General features: G+C 45.1%; 2 protein-coding genes across 3 annotated transcripts in view; one reads left to right on the forward strand and one right to left on the reverse strand.

The window, feature by feature from the left end:
- LOC126356274 (uncharacterized) overlaps positions 1-5,439 on the forward strand; it is a 43,794-nt gene extending 38,355 nt beyond the window's left edge. The window contains exon 3 of the mRNA XM_050007125.1: positions 3,418-5,439. Coding sequence (XP_049863082.1) covers positions 3,418-3,922 — 505 coding nt within the window. The 3' untranslated portion in view covers positions 3,923-5,439. The remainder of the gene's footprint in view (positions 1-3,417) is intronic.
- Positions 1-15,474, reverse strand: part of LOC126356270 (DENN domain-containing protein 5B) — a 467,453-nt gene that overhangs the window by 227,722 nt on the left and 224,257 nt on the right. The window lies entirely within an intron of this gene.

A 15,474-nucleotide genomic window follows, 5' to 3' on the forward strand; every position in this document is an offset into this window, starting at 1 on the left:
CCGTCACCGAGGAGTCTAGCAGTATATTGCTCCCTCCTGGAAATGGAAAAAAGAACACATTGACACCGGTGTGTCAGACCCACCATACTTGCTCCGGACACTGCGAGAGAGCTGTACAAGCTATGATCACACGCACGGCACAGCGGACACACCAAGAACCGCGGTGTTGGCCGTCGAATGGCGCTAGCTGCGCAGCATTTGTGCACCGCCGCCGTCAGTGTCAGCCAGTTTGCCGTGGCATACGGAGCTCCATCGCAGTCTGTAACACTGGTAGCATGCCGCGACAGCGTGGACGTGAACCGTATTGGCAGTTGACGGACTTTGAGCGAGGGCGTATAGTGGGCATGCGGGAGGCCGGGTGGACGTACCGCCGAATTGCTCAACACGTGGGGCGTGAGGTCTCCACAGTACATCGATGTTGTCGCCAGTAGTCGGCGGAAGGTGCACGTGCCCGTCGACCTGGGACCGGACCGCAGCGACGCACGGATGCACGCCAAGACCGTAGGATCCTACGCAGTGCCGTAGGGGACCGCACCGCCACTTCCCAGCAAATTAGGGACACTGTTGCTCCTGGGGTATCGGCTAGGACCATTCGCAACCGTCTCCATGAAGCTTGGCTACGGTCCCGCACACCGTTAGGCCGTCTTCGGCTCACGCCCCAACATCGTGCAGCCCGCCTCCAGTGGTGTCACGACAGGCGTGCATGGAGGGACGAATGGAGACGTGTCGTCTTCAGCGATGAGAGTCGCTTCTGCCTTGGTGCCAATGATGGTCGTATGCGTGTTTGGCGCCGTGCAGGTGAGCGCCACAATCAGGACTGCATACGACCGAGGCACACAGGGTCAACACCCGGCATCATGGTGTGGGGAGCGATCTCCTACACTGGCCGTACACCTCTGGTGATCGTCGAGGGGACACTGAATAGTGCACGGTACATACCGTCATCGAACCCATCGTTCTACCATTCCTAGACCGGCAAGGGAACTTGCTGTTCCAACAGGACAATGCACGTCCGCATGTATCCAGTGCCACCCAACGTGCTCTAGAAGGTGTCCAGGTGGAAATGGCATGGCAAGCCGTTCCACAGGACTACATCCAGCATCTCTACGATCGTCTCCATGGGAGAATATCAGCCTGCATTGCTGCGAAATGTGGATATACACTGTACTAGTGCCGATATTGTGCATGCTCTGTTGCCTGTGTCTATGTGCCTGTGGTTCTGTCAGTGTGATCATGTGATGTATCTGACCCCAGGAATGTGTCAATAAAGTTTCCCCTTCCTGGGACAATGAATTCACGGTGTTCTTATTTCAATTTCCAGGAGTGTATATCTGGCGAAGAGACCATGAGGATAAAATCAGAGAGATTAGAGCGAACACAGAGGCATACCGACAATCCTTCTTTCCACGAACAATACGAAACTGGAATAAAGGGGAGAACCGACAGAGGTACTCAAGGTACCCTCCGCCACAGACCGTCAGGTGTCTTGCGGAGTATGGGTATAGATGTAGATGAGATTTGATGTTTTACCGAATTCTTGATATTCACAGTATACTCGTGAAATGGTTGTGCAGGAAAATCCCCACTTCATCGCAGCCTCGGAGATGCTGTGTCCCATCGCTAGTGCGCCGACTTAGCCACGTTTGAACTCATTCAACTCTTGATAACCTCCCATTGTAGCAGCAGTAAACGATCCAACCACTGCACCAGACATTTGCTGTCTTATACAGGGTATTACAAAAAGGTACGGCCAAACTTTCAGGAAACATTTCTCACACACAAAGAAATTATGTTATGTGGACATGTGTCCGGAAACGCTTACTTTCCATGTTACAGCTCGTTTTATTACTTCTCTTCAAATCACATTAATCATGGAACAGCAACAGAACGTACCAGCGTGACTTCAAACACTTTGTTACAGGAAATATTCAAAATGTCCTCCGTTAGCGAGGATACATGCATCCGCCCTCTGTCGCATGGAATCCCTGATGCGCTGATGCATCCCTGGAGAATGGCGTATTGTATCACAGCCGTCCACAATACGAGCACGAAGAGTCTCTACATTTGGTACTGGGGTTGCATAGACAAGAGCTTTCAAATGCCCCCATAAATGAGTCAAGAGGGTTGAGATGAGGAGAGTGTGGAGGCCATGGAATTGGTCCGCCTCTACCAATCCATCGGTCACCGAATCTGTTGTTGAGAAGCGTACGAACACTTCGACCGAAATGTGCTGGAGCTCCATCGTGCATGAACCCCATGTTGTGTCGTACTTGTAAAGGCACAAGTTCTAGCAGCACAGGTAAAGTATCCCGTATGAAATCATGATAACGAGCTCCATTGAGCGTAGGTGGAAGAACATGGGGCCCAATCAAAATCTCACCAACAATGCCTGCCCAAAAGTTCACAGAAAATCTATGTTGATGACGTGATTGCACAATTACGTGCGGATTCTCGTCAGCCGACACATGTTGATTGTGAAAATTTACAATTTGATCACGTTGGAATGAAGCCTCATCCGTAAAGAGAACATTTGCACTGAAATGAGGATTTACACATTCTCGGATGAACCATTCGCAGAAGTGTACCCGTGGACGCCAATGAGCTGCTGATAGTGCCTGCACACGCTGTACATGGTACGGAAACAACTGGTTCTCCCGTAGCACTCTCCATACAGTGACGTGGTCAACGTTACCTTGTTCAGCAGCAACTTCTCTGACGCTGACATTAAGGTTATCGTCAACTGCACGAAGAACTGCATCGTCCATTGCAGGTGTCCTCGTCGTTGTAGGTCTTCCCCAGTCGCGAGTCATAGGCTGGAATGTTCCTTGCTCCCTAAGACGCCGATCAATTGCTTCGAACGTCTTCCTGTCGGGACACCCTCGTTCTGGAAATCTGTCTTGATACAAACGTACCGCGCCACGGCTATTGCCCCGTGCTAATCCATACATCAAATGGGCATCTGCCAACTCCGCATTTGTAAACTGACTGCAAAACCACGTTCGTGATGAACACTAACCTGTTGATGCTACGTACTGATGTGCCTGATGCTAGTACTATAGAGCAATGAGTCGCATGTCAACACAAGCACCGAAGTCAACATTACCTTCCTTCAATTGGGCCAACTGACTGTGAATCGAGGAAGTACAGTACATACTGACGAAACTAAAATGAGCTCTAACATGGAAATTAAGCGTTTCCGGACACATGTCGACATAACATCTTTTCTTTATATTTGTGTGAGGAATGTTTCCTGAAAGTTTGGCCGTACCTTTTTGTAACACCCTGCATAGGCGTTGCCGACCGCAGCGCCGTATTCTGCCTGTTTGCATATCTCTGTATACGCATGCCTATACCAGTTTGTTTGGCGCTTCAGTGTAGTGTAGTGTACTGACGGACGGATGCTTTGTGCCGACACAGGGCGATGTCTCACGAGCACAGCAACGAGGAAGAGGAGGAGGACAACGAGGACGGCGACCCGGGCGGCGAGCTGGTGGAGGCGGAGACGGCGCCGACGCTCAAGGCGGAGGAGCCGGCCCCGTCACCCGGCCAGCTGCACGCCCCCGCTTACGGCGCGGGCCGGCGCGCAGAATTCACCGGCGCCCAAGAGTTCGTCAGCGTCGTCATGGCCAACGGGCGCGCCGGCAGCCACTCCTACGACGACGACGACGAGCCGGACCGCGACGAAGACGACGACGAGAGCCCGCGGGCGCGCCGACGCCCCCGCAAGCGGCTCAGGGCGCGCAGCCCCTCTGCCGCCTGCGGCCCGGAGGCCATGGACGACACGGAGATGTTCTTCCTGAGCATGGCCAAGACCGTGAAGAAGCTGCCGCGCGTGGAGCGCGTGCGCATCCGCATGGACCTCTGCCGCATGGTGTCCGAGGCGGAGCTGCGCAGCCTCACCAACGGCTACCGCCGCAAGTGACCGTCTACTAACTTGTGCTTTGCTCCTTTTCATCATCCCTTCCATCAGCTGTTAGTGTGAGGCCCGACTATTTACGAGGTTTGCACGCCACGATCTTCCTACAACCGTACATTGCATTTTTTGTATACTCAACTCCTTGTAATTCTCAACAATTCTGGTCTCCTCCTATCTCTAATGTGGTACTCACTTCCAAACCCTCCTAAGCCAACAAGCCTCTTTCAATTACGTGAGTGCATCATCTGTGGGTTCATCCACAGCTATCACTGCTGAATGAAAGCTCCGTATTCCCAGCTACGCTTAAAAAATAAACAAAAATCCTCAACTGCAGTCCGGTGGCAGCTATGTGTTCACATTTGACTAGCTCGAACTGGTTCCACAGCATGCTGTTTCATCTGTTGAATTATAGCGATGATGACTAATGGCAGCCCATCAACCAGTCAATTTCTTTTCACTACCATCATGATCATTATCAGAGTTTTACGATCATCTATGGCAGGACCTAAAGAATTTGAACAAACAGCTATCATTTCATTGTTTGTTTGTCTTTTTTTCAATGCTGTTAACCAGAAAACATTAATACAAAAGTAGCAAATCATGAAGAAAAAGTAACTATTTTCAACAGAACTACTTTCAAATTTTACTTTTATTTATTCTCGTTCTAGTATATTAAATACTGATTTTCTTCTCTTCACCTCCCCCACCCCCCCTTTCCCGGTTAAAATACAAGTATTGACATGCCTGATCTCAGTCCATTCCATCAAGTGTTCATTATCATCGTTTGTATCATCCACACTTTTAACGCTTCCTCGTATTGTTTCCATGACTTCCCAAAATATCTCATCGACGGGCTCCACACCTCGTTGCATTGCTACAGCAGCTGAGGTAAAACAGAAGGCGATGAACTGTCTGAGAAATATATAGTGTTACTATACTTTTCAAGAGCAGTATTAGCGATTTAACTACATTCCTATGTCGTTAGTTCCCTGGTAATATTTGTTTATGAGGAAAGAGACTCACACGCGGCCTAACACTAAACAAGCACGAATTTACAGATTTTTTTTTTTACATATTTTGTGAAAAAACTCAGAGTGTAGCCCTCCCCACTAGCCCTTCCGCTATTCGTCGCTCAAGTGGGAACAGGACTGATTAAATGTTACAGGAGGAGAGACGTGTGATCTTGAAATCGGACTTAGCGACTACTGGTCACCTACTCGTGCTTACCGTTCCACAAACATTTGCACAGCCTGCAAGACAAAGCCGACCAGACATATCTAAGTACCTCATTGATCATACATTGGTATTTGCACCACCTGACCACGATGTCAGACGTGTGATGTAAAAAGGACTAGACTAGAGGACGATCTCACAAGGCCCTGAGCCTGATACTTATTACTCTATAGCAATATATTTTTCTGTCTAAGATTGTATGTATTAGCTTCTACTGTGGTACAAGGAATGTGAAATTTAAATGTTAAAAAGCTTTAAGAAATAAAGGAAATTTTGTGCTTTTTGTTAAATGCTGTATCGCAACTACTACACTTGTTCTTTGCACAATGCCATTCTTTATATTTACGTCTTGAAATGTACCGCAATAGAACGTGCTGACCATCATCCTTCTTTCGGCGTTATATTTTTGGTGAAAACTGGGGACTCCTTTCTATTTTGCCTCATTGTGCAGACAACGTCGCTGTTCTTACTCATTATTTGTCAACTAAATCTGGAGTAGTTAACCAGCTTCAAAACAGTTCAAGTAGATTTCTTCTTCAGATATGACAGCCATAATTTGTATCCTTACCGCAACAAACAATGGAACACGTTGTAACTGGCCGAGATCACTTTACCTTGAAAGTTACCAACCATTGGAGGAAGCATTAACTAATATCATAACACCCTTCGGCGTGAAATACGTCGTTCCTATCAGCTATAAATCACAGAGCTTCTGACGGATAGACGTAACTCAGCGAGAGCAGGAGGTCGGACGAATGTCACCAGACGATACTGCAGTGTCTGTGTTATTCGGATTTACGATGCAATGTTCCTATGAGCATGCATGCATGGCATGCAATTTGGTGTTCACGACACACTCTTGGCACTATGAATCCCGGAATACTTAATTCCCTAAAGATTTCCGCTCCAACTGCCATTTCGCATTCGAAGTCTGTTAATTCCTGCAGTGCGGCCATGATCACGTCGCACATTGTCACATGACTCGCCTGAGTACAAATGACATCTCCACTAAAAGGCTTATCACCTCAGTGTATTACAGTTACTAAAATATATATAGTTATTTGTGGTGGAAAAGTGGCAAATAAGGAAAGTGAAAACTCAAAGAATTAGTAAATAATTATCTGATAACTCCTCGCAATTTGACGAGAACGAAACTACATGGACATAGAACTGTTGTACAGACTATAGTTGAATTTACTGGCAAATTTACTTATATTGAAATAGTATAAGCATTCTTTAAATTTCAAGTAAGTTTTATAGAATCCTTTAAGTCGATTTTTCTCAAGTGTTGCATTTTTTTAGTTGTCACTGTTCTTCTCCGGGTGTGATTAACAGAATCGATACGGCCGCGTCGGGGATGATTCATTTTATGAATGAGTCAAGACAGTCACCTGGAGAAATAAACCATCACATGTTTGATAGAGACGTGTTAAAGGCTTGCAGGTGGGTGCGGATGCCCCGATCATGTGATAATGTGCAATACGAACAGCGAGGCCGGAAAATCTTGATGTGATTAACGAGAATCTATTCTTTACTATGTCGACGCTTTCATTTCAGGGACGTTGAAGTAATTGATGATGACAATCGGAGGCGATAAATCAGTAGGACGAAGGTACGCAGAAATAGCTCCGAAACTACAATAACTTAAGGAAGGGTGGGGATGTATTTTCAAGGCTAGTAAATATCAGCTACATAGCTTTTTTGTGTCATCTCTCTCTCTCTCTCTCTCTCTCTCTCTCTCTCTTATATATATATATATATATATATATACGTCAACATGAATGAAGTCCTGAAAGGCTTTTTCACCAAATCTGAGCTGTAGCCATAAATTAACCGACGATCAGCGATGAAATGAAAACAGAAAAACGATAAATTTATGAACGGTTCAGAGACATTTGCATGTCTACTGTCCTTTTGTAGATGAACACCATGTCTAGAACATTTCTACTGTCGTGAACAGACCTGCCTCAAATCTACTGCATAAAATTCCGCCGCCTGCTATTTTATTTAGCTATTCTCAATTCTTCTTTCTCAAAATTTTTAGACAAGTCAGTTTTTGAAAAGTTGGAAGTGATAATAGTCATTAGGGGTGGTGGGGTGGGGGTTTGGACTAGATAGAAGTCTTAGAGCAGGTAACAAAAATTTTCTCATACGAATTTTTAAAGCGATTCCACAGACCGTGTACGCATTTCATGCGTCTTTCATGGACACAGAATGAGGCATCATACAGCTTGTAGAGTTTCTGCTATTTTGGAACAGGTACTGGCTTAACTATCTGTTCCTACACTCCTGTTCCTTAACACTCAAAGAATTACTCATTTCCGACTAAGGTAAAATGTCCAACAACTGGAGCCTAATTCTAATCCTAGAATATGTGCAGCAAATATTTAATTAACACTGCCTATTTCTGGCCCTAAGACATATCTGACTGTGTAATGAAGAAAGTTCTTCCCTAGGTGAAAGCTCAAGTTCAGAGTCAAAGAGTTTCTACCACTTCAAGGAATAAGGAGGCCTACTTCTACTAATTTCGCGTAATATTCCTCACATTTAATAAAAGTTTGCACTGTATATTAAACATCCAATTAATTATCAAATTTCAACATTCTTACGCAAGTAACTTCCCTCTGCCAATGACAACCCCTAGACACTGTTACAACATAGCTATGTCTATAGTCTGAAACCTTTCCATGTACACGTAATACGTCGCCTATTCCAACTCATCAGCTCATTCTAACATTCAGTTTCATGGACAATCTGACTTGGAGCTGTACAGATCAATTCATCAGCCCATTGGTTATAAAATACAATGACAGACGGGTACAGGGTTTTGCTTAAAGCATTTCCTAAATAGCAGCAATGGTTCCACAATGAAATTTTCACTCTGTGGCGACGTGTGTAGTGATACGAAACTTCCTGGCAGATTAAAACTGTGTGGCGAATCGACAACTGCTGTGCAATTTGGAAGGTAGGAGACAAGGTACTGGCGGAAATAAAACTGTGCAGAAGGGAAGTGAGTAGAGCTGTTGATAAAATATCGATGTAGAAACTTCTTTCAAATGTATCGATAAATACCGGCGATAATTTTTCCCATATATCGATACTGATAGGGCAATATCGAGAGCCGATAATTTAATTCGGTAAATACGTATTTAAAACTTTTTTTTAAATTGTAGTTGAACATAACCATACTTTCACTGAGCTTTCATCACGACCAGTCTTTATCTTTGGGTGTGTTAAGCAGGTTTAGATGGCACAAAGTAGTAGTCCGATTATACACTCGGGGATGGCGGTGTGAATGGAATAACAAGATCCCCAATGTGATGAAACAGTGCACCAGTTGCGTTAAAAAAACGATCTTTAACGCAACTAATGTGCTACTTCTTCAAATCGGCATTCTTCAAAAACAGTTCCTGAAAATGGTGATCAAAGATCAAAATGACAGGACTGGCCCTTGCAGTGGGCGGAGACGTACGAGGGTAATCCCAAAAGTTCTCGTATTTTTTTTTTATAAGTACATAGACCTGTTTACTTCTACGACGGTTTACATCAGTTTACAGCTTGCTCATTTGGCTATTTTTCGACATAATCACCATTTCTGTCGATGCATTTTTGTAGACGTTGTGGCAGTTATTGTATGCCCATGTCATACTAGGTCGCCGCCATACTGTTCAGAAAGTTATGAACTGGCGTGATTGTTGCAAGGTCTCAGATGTAAAGTGGTATGCCCAGGTTTCGTCAACAGTGACAATTGAGTCCAGAAAGTTGTCCTGTTCGGCTGCAAGGCGGTTAAGAAATACGCTGGAAGCATCAGCTCGTTGCCGCGTGTGGTCCCGAGTCAGCATGCGTGGCAGCCATCTTGCGCTCACCTTCCGGTAGTTAAATGTTTCCGTTAAAATTCTGTGAGCGGTGCTTCGGGAAACCTCAGGAACCAACGTGCAGAGATAATCCAGGGTGATCCGCCGATCTTCACGCATGCTTTGCTCAACCTTCAACACTGTCTCCTCAGAAATTGACGCTCTCCCGCCCCCTTATTCGTCGTGAATTTCGGTCCGACCAGCTGCAAACACTCCACACCGCATTTTTGACATCCATGCACGACTCGCCATACACTTCCGTCGTCAATTGGCGATGGATTTAAATCTGCGCAGTGCCCTTTGCGTTCAAAAACCGAATAACTGCGCGCAATTCGCACTTGGCGGCAGCATCAACGGGAGCTCCATTCTCGACGGCTGCCAAGCTTGTGCGTCTCAGCGCGGCGTGCGCATGTTTACACACAGCGCGTGAAGCACTCTTCATAATAGTGTGATCACCTGCCATACAAACGGAGTTCTGTTCTTATAAAAAAAAAAAAAAATAGGAGACCTTACTTTTCGGATTATCCCCGTATGAGAGGAAATGCTATTGCAATCGGCGCTCGACACTACCAACAGAAATTCAATGTTTAACTTCACCACGCAACTTTGACACTACAACTGCTAGGTCGCTGGCGTTCGCAGGAAAAACAGGGAAGTCGACATGAAGCTTTCCGGACAAATTCGAAATGTGGCGAAACCGAACGAAGGACTAAAAAGATACCTTTTATTGTCCCACTGACATGCAGTTACCATTGTTGACAAAGTGGTTATCAACAAGCGTGAACGTGCAACGTTTTCCTTTCAATTCTTGCTTAAGGGGAATAGGCAGGTTGTTAGCGTGTTGATATACAGAACTACTAGAAATAAATCAGTACTTTAACACACAGCTCTAAAACTAGCAGTATATGTTTACAATGTGTAGCCAATATTTTTATAGGCCAGTACGCCGCCGTATTTTACGTCGATATATCAGCACTTTTTTCGAAATATTCGTCAAATATCGATGTCGGATTCCAGATATTTTTTTAAATATCAACAGTTTTAGCTGAGACAAACTGATCGTGCTGCTCGAGTGGTATTAGGTCTCTCTCTCTCTCTCTCTCTCTCTCTCTCTCTCTCTCTCTCTCTCTCTCTGCTTGGCGACATGCAGTACTGTGGAACGTTTGCGAAACGATGTGGGAAGAAAAAGTTTTTGTCCGGAAAAAGTGTTTCTGTGCGTTCATATCCGTGTCACTCACCAGATTTAGCACCATGCGACTTTTAGCTCTTCCCAAAAATTAAAACCGTGCTTAAATGAAAACATTTTATGCCATTCCTGAGACTGAGAGTGCCACAACAGAGCAGGTGAGCGCCCTCCCAAAAGAAGCCTACCAGAAAGGCTTGCAGTCACCCATTTAATGATAGGATAACAGCATTGCTAGACAAGTGTACTTTGAAGGAGATTATATTAAATTCCATGTAAGCTTATTACTTTGTTTCTAATCAAATTATCCACTGCACTTTTTGATCACACCTCGTACATGCCGCCTCACTTGCTTCTTACAGAAAGACAAGACAAATTTTACACACGAATTTACACAAGTGGGCAGATGCGGATGCAAAGTTTTGTTCGGATGGGCAGGGGGAGATAGTAACATACGTTTGTGGGCCCCTCCCCCCCCCCCCTCCCCCTTCTATCCAAATTGCCGTCACCCTTTAGATAATGTGCCACAAATACTACGCCTCTAATGCTAAAATATATTAAATGTTTTAATACAATTGTCTACATGAGTGCTTACCACATCTCTTTAGCATAACTTCTATGAAATCAGAATGCACAAAAATTTTTCATTCGTCCATACATCTGAGATTTACACATATAAAAATTTCGTTAAGAACTGTAATAGTAACCAGCTCTTACTTTTTTGCAAACCGAAATTTACACAATATAAAATCGAAGTGTGCATTTACCATCTCCCGTATTTCAATTAGCACTACGAAGGAACTCAGTTCTGCAGACAATGATTATATGAGCGTTTAAATGGCCTGTAGACCTAACATACTGAACTCTGTACAATGGTATCTGGTTTAAATCACGTCTCGGATATGACAGCTACTGCTTTCTTGTCCAAACTTGGCGTCTCACTACACCCTTATTTGCGGTCGCAGATACTATATTGCATTGAAGAAATCTAAATTCTACCGTTGCTGCTAGCCCTTATGAGACCTGTTAATAATTGTCCCATTGGTAGTATCTTAAGAGTTCCAAGGCAGTTTTGTCTCCGCGTCTTCGATTAGGTGGAGAACAAACCAGATAATATCTGTGTTATTAATAAGCAGTGAGTGGATGCACGCTGAGGAGGATAAGGGTTATTGGAGATTGGGGAAGGTGATAATGGATAAAATATTCTTGACTGATTTCTGAGAAATCTGTCGCCAAACTCGTCTAGGAGTTAGCCTTCCTGAAGAATCTTTCGTGCCACTTAGAAGTACGTGGCACTGCGTTTCGTCGCTAAAAGAACGCGGCTCCTTTTGCCAGCAGGCACTGCAAAAGTGCACACGTGTGCCGGTTAGGTTTTCTTCCACTCTCCCCACCCTCACCATTCTGCCCGCCCCATAAAGGGCACACTGGCTGAACAGAGGGGAATTCCAAGAAGTGCTTGCGAAACATGTGGGACGCTCCAGAAATACCGCCTTTATGACACTGCATGGCTACGAACGACGTTCCCGAGATTGCCTGCGTTCTCTTCTCTTACAAGGGGAAGCGTACTCTAAAGGTTCCCGAATTTGCTCACCTCTTGCACGAATGTAATACCTACTCACAAGGGAACCTCCCTATCGCACCCTCCTCAGATTTAGTTATAAGTTGGCACAGTGGATAGGCCTTGAAAAACGGAACACAGATCAATCGAGAAAACAGGAAAAAGTTGTGTGGAGCTATGGAAAAAATAAGCAAAACATACAAACTGAGTAGCCCATGTGCAAAATAAGCAACATCAAGGAGGATGCGAACTCAGGAGCGCCGTGGTCTCGTGGTTAGCCTGTGCAACGGTAGAACGGGAGGTCCTTGGTTCAAGTCTTCCCTCGAGTGAAAAGTTTACTTTTTTATTTTTCGCAAAGTTATGATCTGTCCGTTCGTTCATTGTCGTCTCTGTTCACTATAATAAGTTTAGTGTCTGCGTTTTGCGACCGCACCGCAAAACCGTGCGATTAGTAGACGAAAGGACCTGCCTCTCCAATCGGGAACCGAAAACATTTGATCGCAAGGTCATAGGTCAACCGATTCCTCCACAGGAAAACACGTCTGATATATTCTATACGACACTGGTGACGGCATGTGCGTCACATGACAGGAATATGTTGTCGACCCATCTAACATGTACACTTGGCGAATGGGTAAAAAGATTGTTCTACCTTGCCCGATTTAGGTTTTCTTGTGGATGTGATAATCACTCGCAAAAATGTGATGAAAACATAAGAGTTTGTCACATAAACTGTGCAACAAATGAATGCAACAGTTTCACAGTCGCACAGTTTTCTCTGTGCTCTGTCAAAACATATGTTTTTAACGTTTTCAAATTTTCCCCATACGACGGCGCAGTTACCTCACATCGGACGGACGGACGGATAATAATTGTCTGAAAATAAAAAATTAAACTTTTTCACTCGAAGGTAGCCTTGAACCAAGGACCTCTCGTTCCGCAGCTGCTCACGCTAACCACGGGACCACGACGCTCCTGAGCTCACATTTCCTTGATATTGCCTATCATGCACATGGACTACCCAGTTTGTATATTTTGCTTATTTGTTTCATAGTTCCACACAACTTCTTCCTGTTTTCTCGATTGATCTGTGTTCAGTTTTTCAAGGCCTATCCACTGTGCCAGCTTATAACTGAATCTGAGGTGGGTGCGATGGGGAGGTTCCCTTGTCAGATGTAGCAGATACTGTTCTAGCATCTCAGGCGTTTTTCAGAAATCGACGTTCAAAGTCCAACGAGGCTGTGGAATATCTTACGAGGGCGCCAGGCTAGAGTTTACCGCTACGTCGTTCGAGAGTATCGTCAAATATACGAGTATGTCTTGTTCAATATTTCGCCAAACATCTGTAACCCTACAACGAATCTTAGGAAGGAACCCATAACAACAATGACGACGGAAAACATAGTCAAATATTCGTGGCGAGGTGTAATAACGAATTGCGACACCTTTATGTCAACGTTCCGATGTAAACCTTCGCAGCCAAGTCAAAAGTTTTCTTAAGGTTTCTATATTGTTGCCTGGGCCAGAGAGAAATATAAACTTTTGAATATAGCGTTACTGTTCTCCCCCTGACAGTGCATTTGCTCACAACTCCGCCATTCGTAGCTACAGGGCACGGACAAAAATACGGAAACACCAAAATACAGAATACATTAGCATGCCTAATACGGAGCAGAAAAACCTTTGGCATTCAAATCAACCAGTCGTCCGGGACGGATAAATACAGGTCCTGTACGGCTTTCAGCGGAACCTTATACCACATTTAACGCAAAACTGAGGCAAGTAGAAGTAACTATGATGAAGGTGAATAGCGGTCACGCACTGTTTTCTCCAAAGTAGACCACAGACATTCAATAATAACGAGATCTGGTGACTGTCGTAGCTAGGCGAATTGTGACAATTCGTCCTCGAACTCACAAAACAGTCCTGAACGATAAGAGCTGTGTGAACGAGGGCTCTTTCATCCGGGAACACAGAATCGCCAGTGGGGAACAAACATTATACCTGGGATGGACCTGATCAGCTAAAATGGCCGCATAATCCTTGGCAGTATGCGACCTTATAGAGTAACCATGAGGCCCAAGGAACACCACGATGTGGCTGCCTAAACCATCACCGACCCCCGCCATGTTTCACTCTTGGGACGTAAACAGCGCTAGAAGTTGGAAACTACCAACCAAGATCCATCCGACCAAATGACATTCTTCCACTCCACAGTCCAGTTTTACGGCTTCGACACCATGTTTTCCTACCATGAGCATTTGCATTACTGGTGAGTGTTTTTGGGACTTTTGATCGGCCAGCAATTCCCTGCTTCTGGGACTTCCTTCGTGTTGTTTTGGCGCTGACAGGGTTCGCGAATGGGACATTCAGCTCTGCAGTGACTTTTGCAGCTGTCGTCCCCTGTTTTTCGTTACAGTCCTCGTCAATGACCATCTGTCGCAACCACTAAACATACACTTTCATCCACCGTAGCTTGGCAGATGGTGCTCTTCCGCTTTCCCTGTATGCAGGATAAATTTTCGGTATCGTGCCTCTTGAAACACCAAACACCTAGGCACCCTTGATTGCGGAAGCACACACCATAAGAGCAGCAACATTTTCGCACGTTCAGATTCACTTAGCTCCAACAAAGTGCACTTACAACTACACAGAAAACTGTTATGACCACGACTGACGCAGCACATTGAGGACTTTCCACGGGTCACGTTAGTCGCCAAAAACAACAGCACAACCTGCAGGCTTGGCTAGCACCTGAATCAACGTTCAAGCTTGCACTTCTCGCGGTGTTTCCATATTTTTGTCCGCTGAATTACGCACCATTTGCCTCAGTTATCAGAAAGGCAATTCGTTTTAAATATCAGTGAGGTTTATTTTTTGCTATCATTATTAAAAATCAAATGCGCGTGTCAGGAAGTGGCACTCATAAAATGTGCTTAATTCCCGTCGTGCAGCCATAATCATGTCGGAAACGTTTTCACATGAATCACACGAGTACAACTGACAGCTCTGCCAACGCTCTGCCCTTTTATACCTTGTGTACGCGATACTAACGCTATCTGTATATGTGCATAACGTTGTTTCATGACTTTCGCCACTTCAGTGCACTATATGCTGGTTCCGAGAGTTCCGGAACCAGCGCAGAAAAATGGAATAGAGATCAACAGAAACTTCATTTCCGCTCTTTTTATTGCTCATGAAAACCACACATTGCACGTTGTACAACCGGCCGGAACCAGCGCAGAAAAATGGAATAGAGATCAACAGAAACTTCATTTCCGCTCTTTTTATTGCTCATGAAAACCGCACATTGCATGTTGTACAACCATACAGCGAGACCTTCAGAGGTGGTCGTCTAGATTGCTGTACACACCGGTACCTCCAATACCCTGTAGCACGTTCTCTTGCATTGATGCATGCCTGTATTCGTCGTGGCATACTATCCACAAGCTCATCAAGGCACTGTTGATCCAGACTGTCCCACTCCGCAACGGCGATTCGGCGTAGATCCCTCAGAGTGGTTGGCGGGTTAAGTCGTCCACAAATGGCCCTTTTCAGTCTATCCCAGGCATGTTCGAAAGGCTACACGTCTGGACAACATGCTGGCCACACTAGTCGAGCGAAGTCATTCACAAGATGTGCATGATGGGAGCGCGAATTGTCGTCCATGAAGACGAATGCCTCGCCAATATGCTGCCAATATGGTTGCACTATCGGAAGAGGATGGCAT

Source organism: Schistocerca gregaria, chromosome 3 (genome assembly GCF_023897955.1).
Source record: "Schistocerca gregaria isolate iqSchGreg1 chromosome 3, iqSchGreg1.2, whole genome shotgun sequence".
Classification (NCBI taxonomy): Eukaryota; Metazoa; Arthropoda; class Insecta; order Orthoptera; family Acrididae; genus Schistocerca; species Schistocerca gregaria.